Here is a 23305-nt window from a genome sequence, read left to right on the forward strand (position 1 = left end):
TGATGGATGAACATCAGTCTGAAAATCAGACTGATGCAGAGGTATTATGAGTTGTTCAGGGAAGTACTTGGCAGGGTTTGCACAGAGTCACTTTGGCCATTACTGCTGTCATTTTCACTGTAGCTTTGGGTTAACACAATTAGCTTTACAACACACAATCTCAAAGGGCTTCTTTTTTTATAAACAAATGATGTGCCACGCTTCAATACTACAGATAAAAAGCTACCAAAATGTTTACAACCATCTTAAGATAATTCAATTCTCCATTTCATCTGTGATGGTTACAGCAGGGGTTCTCAAACTTTTTGGGGCCAGGGACCCCTTACAGGTGGGAACATTTTCCAAGGACCCCCTCATAATTGTAACATTGATTAAGCACATGCTTGCTACCATTTGCACTCTTAGATGCAGTGTGAACTATTTGTATTTTAAAACGTATCAATATAAACACTTCAGACCTGTTCCATAGTGGTAAACAGAAAACACTGTGTTTTCTGGAGGATGTGTTCCTCTCTCTTTTGCGGGAAAAACTCTTTAGTTTTGTCCTTATATTCTGGGTGATCAGATGTCGCTTTAGCTTGGCTGGCTTCTTAGCTTTGTTCGCTAGCACCTGAAGACAGATGACGCATTTTGGTCTCCCGTCACTGTTCTCAACAAAACCAAACTACCTATACCTGTCATCATATTGTCTTAATTTAGCCAGCTTGGGCTTAGCATCACTTGATGATATGAACTGATTTAGAAATGGCTCCATCATTGCGAGGTAGTAAGCAAAGCTAAGTAGTAGCAGGAACTATTGTGACCGGAGTGAAGTATGTATGAGTGACATAATTATTTCACGTACCCCACGCTATGGTTCGTGGACCCTTTGAGAACCACTGGGTTACAGTGCATTAAAGGTAAGCTCTGCTGTTTTTATTCCAGCTACAAAGGGTTTCCCATTATTCCACTGATCTACAGGTGGCAATTAAACACCAAGAAACAGAAGGGTGAGAGGAAAAGACTTCTAGCATGTAAAACTTTTGAGAAAATCTGCTTCCCCAGTCACTTAAGAGTCTTGAAGCAGGATTTCTCATTGAGCTGCAGTTATAAAGTTTGTTGGCCACTCTAGAAGCTGATATTTTAGGCCTGCTGCTGTTGATTTCAGTCAGAATTAAAAGCCAGATACAGTTCTGAATGACTTTATGGTCTCTGGATAGAGATTTGTTTGTAGTTTCAAGTCTGTTTTTTACTGACTAATAACCAAAATTATATAAAGCTTAATAACGTGCCAACGCTTCAAAACAACCCAACAGGCGTTTTAATTTGTTTCAAAAACAAAACATGTTTATGCATAATTCTAAACTGACAACCATTCAGGCCTCACACCATGCAAATTTTACACAGGACTTAAAATAATGAAACCATGGCAGGAATCCAAGAAGCTGATTAAGTGCTGTCTTCTGGCAAAGCTATCAAGCATCTTTCAAAGGAAGATTCTCCAGCCTTTACACACTGTCAGTCTACACTAAGCTTCTTTTGTGGATGGCTTTTAAATGAACAGAGCCCGACTGAATGGCTTACTTTAGTTTTCTGATGCTGGCGTCCACAGGCCTGGCAGAATCTGCATCTTCTACAACACCAGTTCTCAAACTGTTCCCGGAGAGGGCGCTCCGACTCCCCCAGACAAAAGAGATGGAAGGGTTCACAGCACACCTGGCAGAAGACAAACTAAGGGTAGACAAAAGGAGAGGGGAAGATGGAGACTGTCAGCTCATTGTAGTGACATTTAAAAGCAAACATTTTCAATCATGACCGCCATTTTTACCTCAACATTTCCGCTGCTCGCGCACAAGAAGCAGAGCACCCGAGGTGTGACAGGCACAGAGGTGAGCAGGCTGAGGCCGCCAGCCTCCCACACCTTCTCAACATCATGGTCCCTCTTGAAATCCACTCTGATACGATGCACTCCGTCGCAGGGCGCTCTGGACTTGGTCTGGCCCCTAGTCGAGGGAGTGCTCAGCCAGTTTAAAGTACTGCTGCTTGGGGGTTTAGTGGTCAGCGGCTGCTTGAGTTCCAAAGACATGATGAGAAGGATAGAGGAGAGAAAATGTAATGTTGTAACAGTGACCATCTAGTGTTCTGATGATGAGGATTAAACAATAATAGCAATTGGATTAAAGTCCCACAGTGACTTCCTCTTACCTTATCTTTTGCTCTCTGTTTGGGAGATGGAGGAACAGAGCGGGAAGTTGGCTTCTTCAACGGTTTTGATTCAACTGTGAAAAAGAGAAGGGGTGCAACATGTGAACAATAGATCTAGGTGTAAAAAGACTTGTTTTTTTCTCTTTAAATGGCCCCTTTTGGTCACATTGCAACATCAAATATCTTGTTACGCTGAAGATACTTGATATATATATCTACTCTTTACCAGACAATTCCAATTCTCACTGATTTTAACCTTTTGATGACTGGGGATGGGTACCGAATTCCGTACTTTTATAGGTACCGACCGAATTCCATCTATACTACAGAGTACCGATTCACGTAAAATCAAACGGTACCATGTTTCGGTGCCGAAGCGCATCCTTGGGACTGTGTGGGTGGGAGTGGAAGAGTATTACAGTACTTTCGCCCTGTAATAAAGTTCTAGACTGATCAGGTGGACCTCTCTGCTCTCTGCTCTCTGCATCTGTGCGTGAGTGAGCCAAACGGAGCCTGCAGCTGACGGGCACGCGCACTCACCCCGAGGCAGAGCTGCAGGCGGATTAAGTTGAGATGGACTCTCTCGCTCTGACTACCTGCCCTGTTTATAACCGTTCCTGTGTGCGTGAATGCCCAACAAGTAAGTTGTGTGTCCTGTTATTATAAAGAGACAGAGTACTGACTATTTCCCATCCGCAGGCATTCATATGTGTTCATTGATAAACTCCCGAAAGAGCAATTAGACGCCATGAGCACGTGTCAGCTAATATATCTAATCACCTATATAATCCTGTTTCTGTTCATTTCATGTTGAATGAAATAAATATATTAAATTTAAATTTTTTTGAGATTTTATTATGAAACAAATAAACATTTATTACCACATAAACACACAGAAGTACCGAAAATTGGTACCGTTGAGTACCGGTACCGCTTCCCAGGTACCGGGTCCCTATTGATGACTTCCCATTGTTTTAAGAAATCAAAAGAAAATGAACATGTTACTTGTAGTTAGAAAAGCAGAGTTTAAAGTAAGTGTTCGTTAGTTAACCTGTCTCAGTGCATCAAAAATCACGTAACGATGTTACTGGTTCTGTGATCTTACTTATATTGGCCATTTTAATAACAAATTTGCACCATTTTAAATTCAAAACAAAGCAAAACATATTTGTTGTTAGATCCTGCTTAGATCAAAGCAAGTCTCTTATTAATCACAAACCAAAACAAGTGTGAAGGGGAGCTGCATTCATTGAGTTCAGATTATTGCAGGCTGGATTTCAGCAACTACAAAAAGTGAGAAAGCAACTCCACTCACATTTCCTGCACCTACTACCTTTGTCTTTTTTCAAAGTGCTTTTATTCATCAACAGAACCTCTCATTATCTGCAAACTGCATACATCTCCTTCATTTAATTAGCTCACACAAAGTCGAGGATCTTCTGCTGTCTGCTTTTTTAAAGACCATGTAGAGTCCTACAAGATGTATGGGATGGTTGTTTACTGTCATGGTCTTCTTAAATAGTAGGAACAATCTTCTCTTATATTTAATTTTAATCATTTTCTAAATGATTTCTTGCCTTTATAGAGAGATAGGACAGAGAGAACAGGGAAGTGAGAGTGGGGTCAAAGGGTCAAAGGTGGAAGTCAAACCCATGGCTGCTGCATTAAGGGCTGTAGCCTCTGTCTGTACATGGGGCATGTGATTTAACCACTGATCTAAACAACACTGTACTTTGTAAGTGTAAGAGAAGCATGGTGAGACTAATTCAAATATCTACGTTAACCCTTTGTTTGCCTGTTTTCATTCACTAGTTGCTAAAGCATTTTGTTCCTGTGTGTGACCTTTTATTTTTATCAGGTCTCGTTTCTTCAGCCATTTCAGACACATTTTAGCAAGGAAGGCACCTTACATTAAAAAGTCCTGCTGTTGTAGTAAACTTATGATGACTAAAAAGTATGACAAACAGTCTGACAGCTCTCTATTACCTGTATCTGAAGTTGTAGGAGTTGAGCTTTGCTGTTGCAATGAGTGCTGCTGGGTCTTCTTCTTGGGCTCGCTCAGAGGAATCTTGGGTGAAGCATCCTTTTTTGAAGGTGGCTGACTTGTAAGAGGCCGTTGCTGCTGTTGTGATGGTTGATGAGGCTGCGTCGACTGGGAGGGGGAATTCTGTGCTGAAGACGAGGGGGAGGAGGATGACGAGGACGAAGAAGAAGAAGATGTGGAAGAGGAGGAGGAGGATGAGGAAGATGAGGAGGATGTTGGTACAGACTGCTGTAGTTTGTGTCCCTTCTTGCTGGTGACACTGCTCGTGACAGAGGGCTGTTTGGTGTCTGGTGTCGATGCCGGAGATGAAGTCAGTGCTGGGACTGCGCTGGGGGTCTGGAGGGGTTCGACTGGGGCGGGAGAAGGTGTGAGGGCTGGAGAAGACTGCTTTGACGATGGCTGCTGTTGTCTCGACTTGTCCTCCAACAACTTGAGAGGTGGAGTTTCACTCTTCTTGCGGGTAGGCTCCTCCTTTGGTGGTGCAGGAGAAACTTTAGGACCCGAATCTGAGTTTGGCCCTTTCACCGGATTGAGACCTTCCTTCTTCTCTGACAACTTGTTCTTCTTCTTGTCCTTCTTGCCTTTCCCTTGCTTCTGCAGAAACATCTTTGAGGGCATCCACTGCAAATTCTGACACTTCCTCATCCTGGAAGAAAGTACATTTACCATTCAATAATGTAGAAATCATCAGAATAACCTGCTGAAACAACCAGCTCATCAACTAATACTCACTTGCAGCACTGCTTTTTAATGTTTCTCCCTCCAAACTTAGGCTTGTCGAGACAGTTGGTACAAACACCACAGTCCTCTGGAACCTGGCAGCCTGAGCACTGGCCACAGCGCCGCGACCGACGCCCCTTCTTGGGAGGAGCTTCTTGAACAGCCTTTTGCCTAGTCTCACGTGGCTTTATGGGAGGGGACTGAGGCTCTGCCTCCTCGGAGCCTGCTACTGATGATTTGTCTGTAAGACGAGATATACATAGATTAATGGCATCGTAAATAAATACAGTATATCTTTGACGCTGAAAACACTTAAGGTTGTGGTTGGGATGAAGTCCTTTGCATTTTGTTGCTAAGCACACAAAGAATCAATAATTCATAGTAGTAAAAGCCACAAGTTCATTTAATACACCGGTGTACTGAAGCTTCTCTCTAAAAAGAGGAAATATACTGGATGTTGCACTTTGTCTATTTTGTGTTTTTAAGATTCCTCTAGCTTGCAGTCTTGCTGATGGATAATAGACAGCTTAAAATTTAGCATGATATCCAGTAAATAAACTTAGCCAAAGTGGTTCAACTAAAGAAATTACACCATAATGAGAGAAGATAGATTCACATGTGCATAGATTAAACAACTAGGAACACATAGGAATGAAACAAGTCAACTGTATGTCACTGTTATCAACTCTTCTGGTCTCATAATAAATCCACATGTCCCAACCGGAATGAAAGCAGTCAACAATGCAGGAACCGGGTAGCCAAACTCTGCTCTGTGCATCACTTCTGCTCTGTTCACCTGCGCACCCAGTGATGACTGGATATCTTTGCTTGTGTGATTAGTCTGACATCACTGTATGCTGACTTTTTGTGAACCCACAAAAGGGCACTCAACTCTCATCTCCACTGCAAGCCAATCACGTCCTTCATACTGACTTTGTAAGACGCTACCTCTCACAACATGCAGTATTTATCATGCTGCTTTGGCGTGGCTGTGGTTTATTATTCACAATTATTCTTTGCATGTACTAGTTGATCAACTGCTGCAGCCAAACTCTTGAGGTTGTTATCCTCACGCAGGTCAAATGAGAGAAGTTCTCACCATCATTCCCCATGGAAGATAGGATCTTCTCCCTCTCCTCCCAGGGCAAGGCACTAAGTGTGGGCATGTCGTCGGGGAACACTGCCCGGTTTCGGCCAAGAGCCACAGCTGCACGACGACATACGTGCTTGATGCGTGGACCGCGGACTGAGGTCTCTGACGAGTCACTCTCTTGACCCTGCTCAGGGGAGAAAACGTGTTTAAAAAATGAAGACATTTAACATTTTACAACATTGTTTTCAGGGTTTATTATTTGCAGTGAATTGTTAACAAAGCTGTTATTCTGGACAAATAAGGACATGGAGGACGATGAGGATAATTATGATAATGTGGTGGTGGAGACAGAAAGAGGGTACAGTCAATACTGCAGGGTGAGCAAATGCTATGATGAGTTCAACTGACACAGGGGCTTTTTTTTCTTAAATTGTTCAATGACTTCCTTTAACTATCTAATCGTTAGATTAAAAGAAGAAGAACAGAGGGGCTGTTCAAAAGACAACACTTTCAAAAGCACAGCCTGCATGCTTTCTGCATAATGTATGAGGCTAACAGAATTCCCCTTAAGCAACACCCTGTACGGGACTTTCCCGTTATAAAGTTTCACATTGAGTACACTCATAGATTCAGCAAATATTCATAGATATCTCGTCAAAGTCACTTACCAGGGGCTATCATGATTGTCACCATACTAGAATTTACAAACCTCAATACATTAGTGATATGAGGAAAAGATAGAGCAGGCAGAATGAAGCTTGCCCTTAGCCTGAGTTCAAACTGAATCTGGTACCTTCCTGCAGAGCGATGCGAAAGTGTGGGGTTTTTTCTGTGTGCTTAAGAATGTAATCGCCTTGTCACAATTAGGAGGTAATGTGTTATATCCCTGATGCATCACCCTGGTAAACCCCACTATGGACTTTAAACATGTAAATCAATGCTACATGCTGAGAATAAGAGGAACAGATTTTTTTTAGCAGTCATAATAAGTAGACCTGAGCAGAAGACTGACCTGGACCTTGGTCTGGTCTGCAGGCTTCAGCTTACTCTTCTTAATCTCAAAGAGCTGTGCTTTGGCCTTCTTCAACAGTCCAACAACCCGCTTGTCTGTCACAGGCTGTTTCTCCGCCGCATGCTCCAACACCGGTCCAAGAGAGGAGACAGGGAGCTGCTGTCTGCCTGTCGGCCCTGGAAGGCTTGCTGTCTGCTGGCTAGGAGCACTCTGTTTCTCTTTATCCTTCTCCCCATCCTCCGTCTCTGCTCCTTTCTCTGACGGTCTACCTTTCTTAGATAAACGTCCTTTAGCAATGGAAACCGGAACAGTGGAATGGATGCCACGCAACTCCGAGGATGCGGTGTCAGACACCATGTCAACTGATGTGGATTTCTTTCTTCCTGGAGTCTTTTTTGGAGCAAGAGTTAAAAGAGGATCTTCAGAGTCCCTCCCATCCACAGTAAACAAACTGGAAGGTGCATTTGGGGAGCCATCTGGTGTAGAAACTTTACTTCTTTTCTCCAGCTCCTTTCTCCCCTCCCTCTTATTCTCCTTCTCTTTCTCTCTGTTTTTCTCCGAATCCCTTTCTTTTTCCTTGGGTGCAGATTCCTGGGCAGCTGACAAACTTTTTTCTTTACCTCCTTTCCCAGCTCCTCGCCCTGTGTCCTGTGCACTGGAGGTAAAGAGGGGGAAAAGTGGGGAAGAAGATGATGTTGAAGATGACAAAGAAGGCGGGTTCCCAGCAGCCCCCCTTCTGCCATCAGGTGTCCCTTGGGAAGCCAGACCTAGGGACACGGTGGAGAAGGCGCTGAAAGAAGCAGGAGTTAAGGCACTAGTGGCTAGTGGACTTGCAGAAACCCCTGGCAAAGAGCTGGAGTTACTGTTGGAGACAGGGCTTATCAGCACAGACATCTCAGAGGACCCTTTCCGTACAGATATCTGTCCTCCTATTTGGCTGCTGCGTCTGGTCATTGAGTGGGAAGGAGACCGTGGATTGCTGCGTATTGTTGCAGGGACCAGTCGTCTTCTGCGCCGCGATGCTCTGCTAGAGCTTGAGGATGTCTGGTGTGGGGAGAGAGAGCCGGGGCTGCTTCCAGAAGATGACTGTAGGGTAACAGACTCGAATATCCGAGAGTGGGCCTCACTGGGTGTGAAGCGTGGGGCACGGAGCAAGGGGCTGCGCTTCTGGTGTGGTGGGTCAAAGCGGGATGAAGAGGGATGTTGATGGTGGGTGTGTGTGTGAAGAGGGGAAAAAAGACGAGTTCCTGTTCCTCCTCCACTGCCTGGTGCAGGGAACGAAACTGGAGAGGCTCCCCCTGCTCCACCTACACCTTGTGGTAACAGCCCTACGTCCTCTGCTGTGAGAGGGGGAGGACGAAAGTTGTCAAATATGGGCTTGCGGATGAGGCCTTCCTTGGCGTATTTTGCTGAGGAGAAGTACTGATGTCCCGGGTGGGACAGGGATGTCCAGCGGAAGGTGGGCTCTCTTAGAATTGAGCGACTTCGTTTGTCTGACAAGCTGGACAGAACTGACGGTCCAGACAGGAACGGGGGGATGGGGTGAGACATCCAGGGTGACTGAGAGTGGTGTTCACTGATGGCGGCTGCATTGGAGGACGCTGACTGTGGAGGCTGTGGGGGTGTGAGGAGTGGGGGAGGTGGAGGGGAAGACGAAGAGGAGGCCGTGGATGACGCTTGCTGGGAATTTATAAGTGTAGAGGACAACAGCACTCCTGTCGGCGGGCTTATAATGGGCTTTTTAGCCCCAACCGGTTCCCTAACCCTCTGACTTTGCTGGCCGACACCCTGTCCTCTACGGCCTCGCCGACTTAACTCTGCCAACACCTGCTCTGGCTCTGGCTCAGAGGGAGGAGAGGGAGGCCGTGAGCTGTGCAACAGGTTGGCCTCCCTCTCTCCCTGTGAGGACGGAGAGTGATCGTCTGGCTCCGACAAAGCCTGTGTGGCCTCAGAAGCCTGGGAGTCACATGATGAGTCATCCAAGCTGGGGCTGCTGGACCTGGAAGACTCTGCAGAAGAGAGCTGGGAGGAGTGCTGAGACACAGCGCTCGAGCCACAAGATGCTGCGCTGCTGCTAAATCGTCCATTGGCGTTGGTGTTGTTGGTATTGCTGTTGAGCAGATTGGCAGCTGTTGACGGTGCACTGGGGGTAGGGGCAGGAGGTGGTGGAGGGGGGAGGGAGTCAATAAGAGCAGTGGTGCCAGTGCTAGTAACAGCAGGTGTAGAGGAGGCCAGTACAGGGGCAGGGGAGGAAGTGGTGGTGGTGGATGTGGGTTGAGCAGATGTGGAGACAGATGAGGGGGCTGCCTCCAATCGTGCCATCTTCATATGAGGTGCAGGGGTTCCAAAGCTGCCCTCATCTTCAATGAAACGCTTGGGGGTTTTGATGATGCGAAGGGAGACAGTGCTGACGACAGGCATGATGAACTGCCTAATGTTCTTCAGCTGGGTCTTCCTGATGCCAGCCTCAATTGCCCCTGTCCCACTGCCTCCAATGGCTTCCTTCTCCAGGCGTTTCTGCGCTCCTTTTTTAGCACGCTGCAGCAGCTGTTTAGCTATGGTTGCATCAGTGCGTTTGGATGAGGGGACAATTCTGACAGGCTTCCTGTGGCGAGGGCTTTTTCTGAGGCCAACTGCCCTGCCTTGCGCTGAAGGGGAAGGGGAAGCAGGTTGATTGGAAGAGTCTTGGTCTTCAGAACCATCCACATTCCTCAGCATGGGCTGGGGAGTTTGTGGTTCTGTGCCTCTATCGCCCCCTCTGGCCCTGAAGACTTTCTGTTTCCCATCCCCAGATTCCATGGAGGTAGAAAGCTGCGCAGCAGCAGCTGCTGCTGCTGCTGCCTCAGCTTTGAGACGCTCAGCTGAAGGGGGTCGCCCACGTCTGCGTCGGGGTGCACCAGGCAATGTCTTGAGCCGCGACTTGAGAGGAGCAAGTTTAGTCGCTCTCATCCTTTTAAGGTTGGTAACTTTGGATTCACCCCGCCCACCTTTGGAAAGCTTTGCCTCTGTGTCCTGTGCCTGAGCTGAGCCTAGGGGTGTCCTCTTGACGCCCTTTCTTTCATTGTCCTCCTCTGTGTCCATACCCAGCTCAGACCCAGTGGGCCTAATGCCCTCCCCTGCTGCATGGCCACCTGTAGACCAAGCTTTCTTGCTACTTGAAGATGGGGGTCTACCTCTTCTCTTTTCCCCAGTGCCTGGTGGCCTTCCAGGTAGTCTTTTCACCTTTTCTGCTGGCCTTTCAGGGCCCTCAAGTTTGGCCTGTGTGGGAGAGGGAAGGGACGAAGGGGAAGGTAGACTTGCAGCAGCTTTCTGGGCAGTGAGGGCCCTTGGGGGACGGCCTCTGGGCTTCTTCTCCTGTAGGGGTGGGCCTGCTGCTGAAACCACAGAAAAAAAACATTTAGTTATTAAAATATTTGGTTATATGGACACCAAGACAGGCATTTTAGGCAACAGTTAGGTTTCTTTTTGACTTGCAGGAGGTTTTTGTAAAGCCACTTTACCTGTGGAGCTGGTTGAAGGACTCTGTATTCTTTTCTGCTCAGTAACTGTTCCAAATCCTCCAAATGCTTCTTCCTGCAAAAAATAAAGAAGGACTTATATAAATCATCTGTAACCACAGAACTGCACAATACATTACAAGAGTAATTCTAAAATACAGGGAAGATGCAATGGCTGGTTAAAAGGTCAAATTTACAGCATCCATCATGATACATAATTGTCAGTTGGCCTAGATGTGCAACACTTGAGTCATTTTTGAAGCATAACTCAGACGGAGACCAGGGCTTCAAGGCTATAATGATGTATTCAATCTCACTTTCTCCTGCTTGGGTACTTTGGTGCTCTCATGTTTCTCTGTTTTTTGGGATAACATGCCAGCAGTTGGAGAAGACTAAAACCACAACAGACAATTTATATTGCAGACAACCGAATTGTACATTGTGACTAACGCATCCCACAGCCTCTCTGCTCCCAGAGGGAATCCAAAAATGCTATGGTCGTTGGTCATACATTGACTAGAGAAATAGTCAAGGCAAAGAAACACAAGAGGTCTATGTTCTCTTGATAAGTGAGCCACCATGTGAGTCTAATGCCCATTATATACCAGATCAGAGAACTGCTGACACTCAAACATTTTCCATTATACATTGCCCTTCAGATTTCATTCTTTATGCACAAAAAAAATACAGAATTTCATCTAATACATTGAGCTAATAGCAATAGGGCTAAATAGATCAAACAGCTTGTCACGCAGCAGAAAAACAACAACACACTGTAAGTCTGCAGCTTTTACCTCGTGGGTGAAATGTATGCTTTGTTACACCCCCACAAAGCATTGTTAAGGCTGTGAGGAATAAAAGTATTTATCCTCTTTGAGTGAGGAACAGAGTTGAATTTGGGGTCATGCAGGCAACCGTGAAGGTAAACTCTAGTTAACAATCTATCAAACTTTATTTGTATATCACAACAAATCACAACAAATGTTGTTTCAAGACGCTTTTACAAACATTGCAGGTCTAGACGGTTCTCCATGTTCAATTATTAACAAAGACCCAACACCAAGACAGGATATGATCCAGTCCCCTCTTACTGACAGGACTCAAACTCATCTTAATCCACCATGAGCATTGCACCTTCCAGTATTTAGCAAGTTAAGGCGACAAGGAAAAACTCCCTTTTAACAGGCAGAAACCTCGAGCAGAACCAGACTCCTGTTAGACAGCCATCTGCTTTGACCAAGTTGGGGTTGGAAAGAGGGACAGAGGAGAGTAAGAGACAGAGAGGGCGATGATAGTGATGAGACGGATAGCAGTAGTAGAAGTAGTAGTAGTAGCAGCAGTAGCAGTAGCAGCAGTTGTAGTAGTAGTAGCAGTAGTAGCAGCAGTAGTAGCAGTAGTAGCAGTATTAGTAGCAGTAGTAGTAGTAGTAGTAGCAGCATTAGTAGCAGTAGTAGTAGTAGTAGCAGCAGTAGTAGCAGTAGTAGTAGTAGCAGCTGTAGTAGTAGTAGCATTAGTAGCAGCAGTAGTAGTAGTAGTAGTAGCATTAGTAGCAGTGGTAGTAGTAGTAGTAGTAGTAGCAGTAATAGTAGTATTAGTAGTAGTAGCAGAAGTAGTAGTAGTAGTAGCAGTAGTAGTAGTAGTAGCAGTAGTAGTAGTAGTAGTAGTAGTAGTAGCAGTAGTAGTAGCAGTAGTAGCATTAGTAGCAGTGGTAGTAGTAGTAGTAGTAGCAGCAGCAGTAGCAGCAGTTTTAGTAGTAGCAGTAATAGTAGTATTAGTAGTAGTAGTAGTAGCAGTAGCAGAAGTAGTAGTAGTAGCAGTAGTAGTAGTAGTAGCAGTAGTAGTAGTAGTAGTAGTAGTAGTAGTAGCAGGAGTAGTAGTAGTAGTAGTAGTAGTAGTAGTAGTAGTAGTAGCAGTGGTAGTAGTAGTAGTAGTAGTAGTAGAAGCTGTTGCTGCGGGAGTCCAGCAGTTCCGTAGCAGCTGGAGTCTGGAACATCCACGGCAGCATTGTTGACAGTAAACAGAACATCTTATATAGACGTTCGTAGCAACTCAGCCATCAGCCTCCTCACATTAGAGCTTCAGAGAGACAGCTTTTTAACTGAAACTGCTCAATTTATTGTGTTATTACAGGTTTAGCAGGTCTCTTTTCTTTGTAAAATAAAATAAGTCAAGCAAAGCTCATTGAAACAAGCTGAGTCAATGTCAGGAGCAGCAGCTGCTGTCAGAGAGACACTGATTTTCTGAATCCTTCAACCTTTTCACCATAAAATTCCATTTAAGGTTTCCTCCTGTTCTTACCCAGTGGTAGTCATAAGAACTGCAGCAAACCAAATGATTAATATTCACAATGTCCCATCCCTCAGTACCCTGGTTCTTTAAATGTCTCAAACCTAACCTGGCAGATCTGCGTTTCTGAAAACAATGCCATGTTCATTTACATACAGATACCACATTCCAGAAATAATGTAACCAAATCAATCACAAGCTGCTCTTGATGACTTACTTTAACCAGGGTCTTTTTTTTAAAACTTTGTTTCAAATGGTGGTGGTGATGACGTATGTAACTATAAATGCCTCGAAGTGAAGCCTTGAGATGTCGCAGAGAGAAATCATGAGAGGTTGATTAACATCTTCAGTATCTCTTTTGTACCACTACCCCAATCAGAGTGTGTGTTTAAGAGTGGAGGTGAGTATGTCATTTCATCATGTTTATTTATAGCAGCATGTGCAGATGCAGTTGAGGTCTCGTTGGCCCAGTTTGTAGAGCAGCTGCTATCCAATTGAAGTCCAAGCAATTGTGTGCACATTCCTACATGAACCTGATATGCACCACTAAGGAGCAATTGGGGACCCAAAAACATTTCTTTACTGTCTACCAGATAATGTTATAATATTGGATGATCATTTCACACAGGACCAAAATTTCAGAAAGTTGGGTTAAAGGTAACATATTATGCCCTTTTTCATCAAAATATATTGGTCTAAGAGGTCCCCAAAACATGTCTTTAAAGTTTATGCTCAAAAAAAACCTTTGAAATCAGATTTTGGTTTGCCTGTAAACCCCTCTTTTTCAGCCCTGCTCAGAACAGGCTGTTTTCTGTGTCTGTGCCTTTAAATGAGAATGAGCTCTATGACCACGCCCCCTCAGGAAGTGGATGTGGCCTCGGCTCTCCAGCACGTTGATCTAATGTTTACATGTTGGCTGAATATACACGGCTGCTCACAGACCCGCGTTACTTCAACCCTCTGAATCTGATCCAGAATCTGATCCTGACAGAGAGGCACCTGCAGCAGGACCTTTCTGAATGATTGGTCACAGATTTTGTGTTTCTTATTGTTTTATTTGTCAGTATGTCGACGTGCGTCTTGCTACACAGCGATGAACATGTAGCTATGTGGCTATGCTAACCAGCGCTAGCACTTATCCATGATAAATAAAAATCATCCACTATATCTTCAAATCTGCAGACGTGGGGAGTAAAACCGACCTTTGTGTTTATTAAGACAGCCTACAACTAGCATGCCTCCCTCCTAAGCTCCTTGTTAGCACACGTGTGCAGGTAATGAAAAACAGAGGAGGAGTTGAGTTGTTTTTTTATACAGTCTATGGTCTGAACAAGCTCTGAGCTCTGACTTCGTTACAGACTGGATGACGTTATGACGTATGAAAAATACAAAAAACTGAAATGGCTCGTTTCACACACATTTACAGAAAGGTGGAGAAATCAGAACAGGGGCAGGATGGATTTTTTTCATTTTTGGGGGGTTTGTAGACATGCCAGGGACACATATTTCAGGTAGAGAACCATTAAAAAGTCGATTTTGCATAAAAAAAACGTTGTGTGTAAGATATGCGGAAAAGGGACAATACTTGGTATTGTTTGTCTATTTGGTTTAAGTTTAAAACATGTTTCGATGTGAATCAGCTGTTGAAGGTGATGCTCAGCTGGCGGCTGCGGCTGCACGTCAGGTCTCCGCTTTTTAAAGAGGATCAATACGCAATTGCTGCCAACAACTACACGAAGGTTCCCGACTTTAAACAGGACATATCCCCACCTTTAGATACAAAGCCAACAGACTGTTCGGGAATTGCTTATATTCTCATGTTTGCAGACCAGCAACTAGGGATGGGTACGATTACTCGAGTACAACCCATTATTCGAATAGCATTTTGTTACTCGCGCACCTGGCAAAATAATCTTACAGCGTTACATGTGTGACCATGTGCTCTTTGTTTTCGCCTAACTGAATATACTAGGTAGGAAAATAATTAAGGGGATATAAACGTTTGACTTCTCCGGCCATGGCTTCAGCTTTAGAACACACCGAGCCAGATTTCAGCAAAAACAACTGTTTGACGACAGCTACGGCAACTCTTTAGGAACACGTTATTCAACCGAAAGCGAAAGCACAATAAACACAGAACGGTCTGCGACACCTGCAGCATGTCAGTTAAAAAAAGTAATGTCTGGAAGTACTTCGAAAAAACTATGAAGTTAATGAGCAGTGCAAGATAGGTGGCGTTAAACTTACATACCATAGAATTGCTAGTTTGATGCTTAACCACATACGCTTAAAGAACAAGGAGAAAACAGCGGAGACAGACAACAGGCAGTCTCGCATCACGTCTTTTGCTCGCCCTGTTAGCACACGTCGTTGTGATGAAACCAGAGCGGAGAAGATTAGCCTGATAATAACCAAAATGGTAACTGGAGATATGCTCCCATTAAGTTTTGTGGAAGGAGAAGGCTTCAAAGAGCTGATCGTGTTAGTCGAGCTGGAGTACAAGCTACCATCACAGAGAACAACAACTACGAGAGTGGAAGAGATGTATGAAGAAAAGGCAGCAGAACTTACTACAACTCTGGTCTGGTCGGTCCGTGTACTACGGACTTTAATTTATTTATTTTTGTTTATGGTAAAAACAAATAAATAATTGCGAGTACTCGAGTAATCATTCATTAGGAAATTCGAGTAATCCATTACAAGGATTAAGGTAAATCCCCATCCCTACCAGCAACAACCGAGCCGTCTGAGCTTTTCTGCCGCTAGACTGATTATGACCCGGTTGCGCTCCCGGCTGACAGCTGACAGAATACACACATTTATTTTTCTCAATAAGAACCAGTAGACAGAAAACTGAACACTGTGAGTCTGAAGTACGTTCCTGTTAGTATTATGAGCCTTCACTTTATAAGACTATGTCCATGGAGAATATCTTTATGAGCCTGATCGTTGATAATCAGTGTTAAACATGTACCCATATTCAATACCGTCAGTTATATGCATCTTGTTGCTGTAGAAAATACAATTTAGGGGGAAGAAACGTATTTGGCATTGTTTTTGACGTAAGAATAATAATGTTTTTTTTCATTAATTAATCAATAATTGATAGTTAACATTTCCAAAAATCAATCACGGAAAATGCTTAAAATGTACATCCTTAGCTTGGAGATAACTTGAAATTGGTCATTGTTAAATATTGTAATAGAATATTGTTGGGCAATGTTTTGCAGGAGATGTATGAAGCACTTTAAAGTAAACAAGAGCTGTTGTTGTGAAATGCCTTGTCTATCCATAGATGTTCTGTAAGCAAGTAGAGTTTTACGGCATTTTTTGTAGGATATCATCAGATTATCGTTATCGCAAAATTAAAAAAAATAATTGAGATGTATTGATTTGCCCATATCGCCCACCACTAGCGCATAGATCCATATAGTTCTAGGACAAACCTAATCTGGATGATTTTATGATGTGGCTGTGATAGAGCATCAGAAATTCTCTAGAAATCGAGAGAGAGAGAGAGAGAGAGAGAGAGAGAGCCATCTGCCTCTCTCTAAGGCAGATGGCTATCTAACATGAGTCTGGTTCTGCTCAAGGTTTCTGCTTCTCTGCTGGCACACAGCTGTCCTGTGGTTCATTTCCACAACACACCACAAAGTAAGAAATTTTCTTTTTCTGATAAGGCACATAGTGTTTGCAATACCACTCAGCAAGACCTGTAAAGGCCTTTTACAGGTTAGGACTAGAAAAGACATCCCATCTATAGGATCTTCAATCCAAGGAGGGGGAATGTACATGATGTTTTTTCAGAGGAAAATACATCTCTTATTATAAATAATCTAGCATGATTATGCAAAATAAGCAGTGTAATAGTTGGCTGTAACAAAATACAATGTGAAAAAATACGTGTTGAAAATAGACACGGTGGAATCTTGTAAAGAAATATAAAAACCCCTAATGTGTGGAACAAATCTGACTCTTTCATCTGTTCTACATATAAACAAACAACAATAACAGTCTGTACTGCTATTTATCCTGGCAGGCAATAATAATCCAAGCATCCTTCAGTCCGCATCTCCTTACACCCCATACGCTTCTCCCTCCACTTCATTCTCCTCTCAGTGATCCCAGCATCCTCTCCACTCAGAGCAAGCTGCTGCTCCTGGTTGGTGTTGTTGCAGAGCTAAGGGGGGCGGAGTACTAACGGACGGCTCTGACTCGCTGTTGTAGTGTAAGTAACAGTCAGTGACATCACTACATGCTTTTCCGGAGGCAAGTGCATGTATGGGACCGCACAGGTTCATGCTCACGCACGCTCGTACATGCGCAAATGTACCTCCATGTTTCTGTAAGCTAAGCATACGCACACGTTTGGAGATAGCCAAAACAACACACCCCCTTCTCGTGTACTGCACGGAAAGATGTAAACAAGTACAACATGAGAGTGAGGATGCGGGGGAGGGGAGCACAGCCAAGGCAGGCAAGCAAACAAGGGTGAGGAAAGGAGGAGGGCTGTGGGAGGAGGGTGAAGAGGAGAGAAAAAAAAAAAGAGAGACAGCATCTTGACCACATGCACCATCAACAACAGAGGGAGCGCAGTCGTCTCCAGGGAGCTACTGAGGATGAAAAGGGTTTTGGTTTTCAACACGCTCATGCAGAAGCTTGCACAATCCCAGTCTAAACAGGCCTCCCACATACAACAAGGCTCCCCCCTTTTTTTTCTCCCCAGTATTCCTGTTCACTGCCATGCTCCCAAACACATATTCAGTCACTCACTCAATGCTCTCTCGCTAGCTTCCCGCCCACTGCCTGCCGAGCACGGAGCAGCGTGTGAAACACACGGCTTGCCATGAGCTCAGTAGTAGGGCAGGCACAGGAAGGTAACTTCAAGAGGTAAACAAACAGTGTAGTAGACTAGAAAGGTAAAGTTGCATTACAACATGTGGGGAATAAAAAGGTTCCTGCTACTCCTTTCTCTTTCGACTCTTCAGCTGAGGAGAGTACAAATATGTTTTTGAACACACCTGTGTGTGTTTTTCCTCTTTTCTGGCTTTTACCGTCACTCTCACTGTGAAAACATGAGCAGTTTTACTCCCTGCTGGTCTGTCACATCTTGTCTAAACTGATCAATGCAGGGAGGGCTTGACAAGAAACAGTAACTGACAGAGAGAAAGAAGCCAATCTGATTCATTTCAAAAGCAACATTGTCGTTTACATGAGTTGCAAGGGACTGTCCCAGTGAGTTATGGGACGGATGTGAATTTGGTTTGTGGTGCACGTCTCTCTATCATTCTGACTGTGCTTTTGCACCCAAAATAAGCAAATGAGTGTTGGGATGTCTTTCATGACAGGGTTCAAATACATTGTGCTTGTTAAAGGAGATGGGCTGCTGATTAGGGACTAGTTTCCCAGATAAAATATTAACAAGGTTTTGATCCAAACAGTTACTTCCTGTGTATGACAAGAAGCGAAAGTAACTTGATGATGTAATCCAAGACTAAGACTGATTAAAAACCACCCTAACCATCTATTCTAGTCCTCATTAGTCAGAGTTTGAGTACACAGCTTTTGCCTGAAGGTACTTATAAAAGTTTTAATACATCTCAAAAAGCCCGTAATCTTGCAGACTCAAAGGAGTGAAAGCAGAGAGAGGCGGATAAAAGAACAGGCTCACGAATAAAAAAAACATCTTACTGTGGTGAGTCCACTTTGTTCCCCACAAGTGATCTTTATAAGTTGCCTATTTAGAGAAGCTGTACATTTATCAGCAGCTTCAAGGAAGAGGTGGGCTGTTCATATAGCACAGCAAATATCAAACCAACAAAAAGCCAAAATGTCAAAATCTATCATTATTCAAACTTTGTATATTTTGGTGGCAGGCTAACTTCACAAAGTTGTCAAAGCTCCCCCAGGTGGTTTAGAAATACACACTCTTACTTTAGGAGAACCACTGAGTCTTTCTTACACCTGGATTGTAATAAACTGTAACTGTTCAAATATACTAACATCATATGATGCTTTTAATTAACAAAGAACTGTCAACTGCTTTCACTTCACTGTTGTAGAAAATGTTACAACTGTGAACATTTTTTATAATAAACCCATATAAAGAGATTCTTTCACTGAGTGAAATGTATATACGAGTTCATCGACTTCCTAAGCTTTCATTGATAAAAATATGAATGCGTGGGGTGCCGTTGGCCTAGCGGCCCATGGGCCATATACAGAGTCTTTAGTCCTCGTAGCAGCAGTCGCAGGTTCGACTCCTGGCCTCTACCATTGGCTGCATGTCTTCCACAACTCTCTACTCTCAACATTTTCTGTCTTTCTTCAACTTTCCTATCCAATAAAAGGCAAAAGAAGACCCAAAACACAACTTAATATATAAAAACGGGTCATTGACATGACGTGCATATTTTTGTGTCCAAATCCATTATTTTCTTTTGAAATAATTTGTTATTTTTAAGACATACATCAATTGATTCTATAAAACCTGCTTATTTTGAATACAATTTCAGTACATTCAAATAATGAGATTTATTTTATTTTTAAGTATCTCAAACCCTGAAAATGTCAGGTGGTGCAACCGTCCAAGCAAGTGAACTGACTTAAAACACTATAAAAAATTATTTTAATAATAATAAATTCAAATTAAAACACCATGGCATGATTTTACATATAAGAGCTTTGAAATAAACATAATTTCATAAATATCAATAGTTTAAAGGCACCTAAGGTTATTTAAAAACTTTTGTCCAGCAATTTGCATGTTCTCAAATGTCAGGGTGGCACCACCGTACTCATGGACCTTTTATTTTGAAAGTAAGTAGTTATAATGGACTTCAACATATTAAATAATTCAGATGACCCTACTAATTGTCATGTCTGAGTTAAAAGGTTTGTAGATGTCTCCTAAATAATAATAGAAAAGCTTTTATCAACTTATAGGTGGACGGTAAAACTTTCCATGTCAGGTGGTACAACCAACCTAAAACTGTAAAAATTATATTTTAAACCTGGCCAATAGAATGCCAAATCCTAATATATTGTAAATAAAAAAAAACTCACAAAATACAAATGTGTAAAGCACTGTAACCACTCTATGGGATACTTCCTAAAACTTTCAGTTAGAATAAATGATAGGTAAGTACATATATTTTGACAAATATCTAGTTGCGCCACCTGACACTTTTTGGGTGTTCAAGTTAAGAAAAGGGTAAAAAAAACAACAACTATTTAAACACTTAAAAACATGTAATTTGTTCAAACAAGCATTGTTATTATTCATTATTCCAGACACAAAAATATGCATTGAAACCATTCTGGAAATACTTTTTTTTTTAAAAAACGTTTTTGAGGCTTATTTGTCAACGACCCAAATATGAACACGATAGAAACACTAACCTGGAAATTAGTGCAAAATCCGTGTTCATATTTGACACCATCGCATGTTTAGCCAACTACGATTTAACGTTGTCACCCTTGATAATAGTTAAAAGAATAAAAAAATCAGTTCAACAAATGATTCATGTTTATTGTAGGTCTGAAATGTCAGTCACATGTTTTGTCTAAGCTGTAATGCAGCCACTTGTTACTAGAGAGAGCTGTAGCTCCGGTTAACGGTTATTGCCATGGTGTTACAAAGCTCTACTGGGAACTAAACAAGATGACAGACAGCATCTCGTAACATGGAACCTGTTAGCAGTATTTTCATCTCGAAAGTTGAGATAAACTAACATATAACCACTCAACTGGAGCAATATGTAACTAGCACAGGCATGTAGAGGTTAACCAGCAAGGTGGACCAAAGGCTGGTGGTGCTAGCTCTGCTAACTTTAACAACTCTCTGCAAACCAATGTGGCATTCTTTACACCCAGACTGTGATCCCTGTTGAGCCATGTTCATTGAAATGATTTGTGCTCTGTTTGGAATGTTTTCAGAGTGTTTTATTACTTGTTTTATTAGTCGGATTATTCAATATGACCAGACAGTTATTTGGGATTAAAATTTCTGTTTACATGACTAGGAAATTAGTCACTTTGGAACATCCCAATTCGACAATAAAGTAAATAAAACCAATAATCTGACTTTGAAGTCAGATGTGAACCTATAAAAACACATCACCACAGGTGACAGAGTGAAAACAGAAAATTATTTTTACTTGGATTGAGGCAAAATATCTGTGTAAGAGTCTGAGTTAGTCAGTTTGATGCTTGGGGACACTGTTTAAGAAGTCATTCCTCTATTTGTTCAAAAACATCATTTTTCTGACACATTCTAAGAAGCTTTAGTCTTGGATTTACTGTACAGACACTCGTGCCTCATCCCTTCCTGGAATGTAAATTAGTGATGAGCTCATACTCCCATATGCCCCATCTGATGACACATCGGTTAAAAGCAGCCAGAGAGAAATCCCAACAAACATCATTATGTGTACAAAGTAACATGAGAGACTAATATGAAGAACGCTCGAGTGAATTACAGCTGGTCTGCTTTGTGACCCCTGCCAGCCCCCAGCAAAAGGTGGGCATTTGTTTTTTCAAGTGTTCCAGCACTAAATACAACTGCTCCACATTTGCTCAACAACACACAGAGACCAAAACAAACACTCTGTGGGGTGAGGAGCCTCCTCTTCCTACACCTCCACGTAAGGAGAGGAAGACAGTCAATGGACAAAGACAAACAAAGTGATTGGCACGTGCGTGAGGTGTCTCTCTCGCTCTCTCAAACACACGCCAACTCACATACACACAAACAAACAGGCTGGCAGGAACCAACAGACACACACCCCCTTCTACCTAACCAAGCAAGCAGCGTAAATTGAAGTTCTAATCAAAATAAAGACAAAGAAGACACGCCTACTCCTGAGAGCAATGTGGGACATAGAGTCTGAGGGGACACCCCTAACCCTACCACCACACACACACATACACACACAAAGAGTAAGAAAGACAACACAATTGCCGCCTTTCTCCCAGTCAAGCAACTCCGAGAGCATTCTGCTGTAGCAGAATAAAGCCATGGATGGGAGGGTCTGTGACTAATTCTCCTCCCAGCGTTGTCCCGTTGGGAGGAAGGGGGGGATCACCCCGCACCCTTTGATATCCCTGCCTGTGCTCTTTCAGCCGTCCGCACTTTGTGAGAGCTAGAATAAAAGCAGACACAAAGCTTCCTGCTCCAATCCACACGCTGTCTCGGGGATGGGTAAGCGGGTGTGGGGGGGTGGGCTTCCATTTAAATAGGCCAAACACCTGCTGGACTAGAGCCCCTTCCGCTCAAACACACTATTTCTCTCAAACCAGTGAGGCAAAGAGACATTTGGGTTGATACATCTATTCAGCTGCACTTTTGTATGAGTGGTTTAATACTGGTAATAATAAAGGAGAGAAAAGGATGCAGAAGAAGATAACAGAAGATAAGATAAAATGGACCAAAAACTTTTTTTTTTTTAAATATATGCAGTCTATTTAGGTGAACAGCAAGCTCAGGGGTGATAAGGTCACATATTTACAATAAGTCAACATGGATTGCACCCGGCACCTAAACAAGCAACAGCAATTTGGTTGGATCAAGAAAATGAATTCTGCACACACACACAAAAGGTAACAAATGCCTTCATTTGGCTATCAACGGCCAACAAGCACCCTTTTGAGCCATCCCAATAGGCTTAGTAATCCATTCCAAAGTGGCAGCTGTCAGAAGAAAAGTTGCTCTGCCTCTCAGACAGGGTTGTGTGTGTCTGAAGTGGATTTGGGTCTTTCTGCCTGGAAGGAGGAAGGAGGGGTGGCCAAGTGTCCGGCTGGCGCTCTGTTCAGTGTTGCCCCGTGAGCTCAGCAGGCTGCAGTCAGCCTGAACAATCCTGCCCTGCTCTGGCCAGACAGGCACTACGCTGCCTCTCAATGAAACCACCATGCTGTGTCCGCAACTTTCATAGGTTCCATGGGGATTTTAAGTGTTGAGTCCGCCTGAACACATCCCAAATACAGCTCATTCACTGAAAAGATGGGACTCCCACTTATTCAAAAAGCCATCTGCCTGAGGATGATGTTTCCCATAAAATTGTATATGTTATTCAATGTGCTATTTCAAGGAATATCATAAAAAAATAAAGGAAATGCCTTAACCATTTCTGCAAACTTCAGATATATAAGTTTGTATTAAGAAACACAGTCTAAGTAGTGTCATTCTCCTGCCCATTGTCTCTCAAAGAACAGGTGGGTGAGACTCCAAAGCCATCTGAATACAAAGTGATTTTTCAAGTATGTTTTTGTATCCCTAAAGCATACTGAAGCATTGATTCAAAGCAAAAATGCATTTAAGCATTAATGAAACCTTGGTTTACATCTACAGTATAATCAGTCAATACACGCATATTCAACATGCTGCAATACTTTTATCAGTCTTTCTTTAAAAATTTGATGAAAAACTCCAACTGCATTGCTTCTGTCACTCTTAAAGCCAGAAAGCTCAT

The 23305-nt window shown here is 43.1% G+C and overlaps 1 protein-coding gene across 3 annotated transcripts in view; it reads right to left on the reverse strand.

The window, feature by feature from the left end:
* Positions 1–23305, reverse strand: part of kmt2a (lysine (K)-specific methyltransferase 2A) — a 49582-nt gene that overhangs the window by 22918 nt on the left and 3359 nt on the right. For 2 of the 3 annotated variants that reach the window (XM_034701257.1, XM_034701256.1), the window contains exons 2-9: positions 10554–10626; positions 7054–10424; positions 6048–6225; positions 4961–5189; positions 4171–4874; positions 2185–2258; positions 1808–2044; positions 1564–1710 (exon numbers count right to left, since the gene is read on the reverse strand). In XM_034701257.1, coding sequence (XP_034557148.1) covers positions 1564–1710; positions 1808–2044; positions 2185–2258; positions 4171–4874; positions 4961–5189; positions 6048–6225; positions 7054–10424; positions 10554–10626 — 5013 coding nt within the window. Of the gene's footprint in view, positions 1–1563; positions 1711–1807; positions 2045–2184; positions 2259–4170; positions 4875–4960; positions 5190–6047; positions 6226–7053; positions 10428–10553; positions 10627–23305 lie in introns of all 3 variants that reach the window. The other variant, XM_034701255.1, reaches the window with a different exon arrangement.

The sequence above is a fragment of the Notolabrus celidotus genome, chromosome 14 (assembly GCF_009762535.1).
Source record: "Notolabrus celidotus isolate fNotCel1 chromosome 14, fNotCel1.pri, whole genome shotgun sequence".
In the NCBI taxonomy this organism is placed as follows: domain Eukaryota; kingdom Metazoa; phylum Chordata; class Actinopteri; order Labriformes; family Labridae; genus Notolabrus; species Notolabrus celidotus.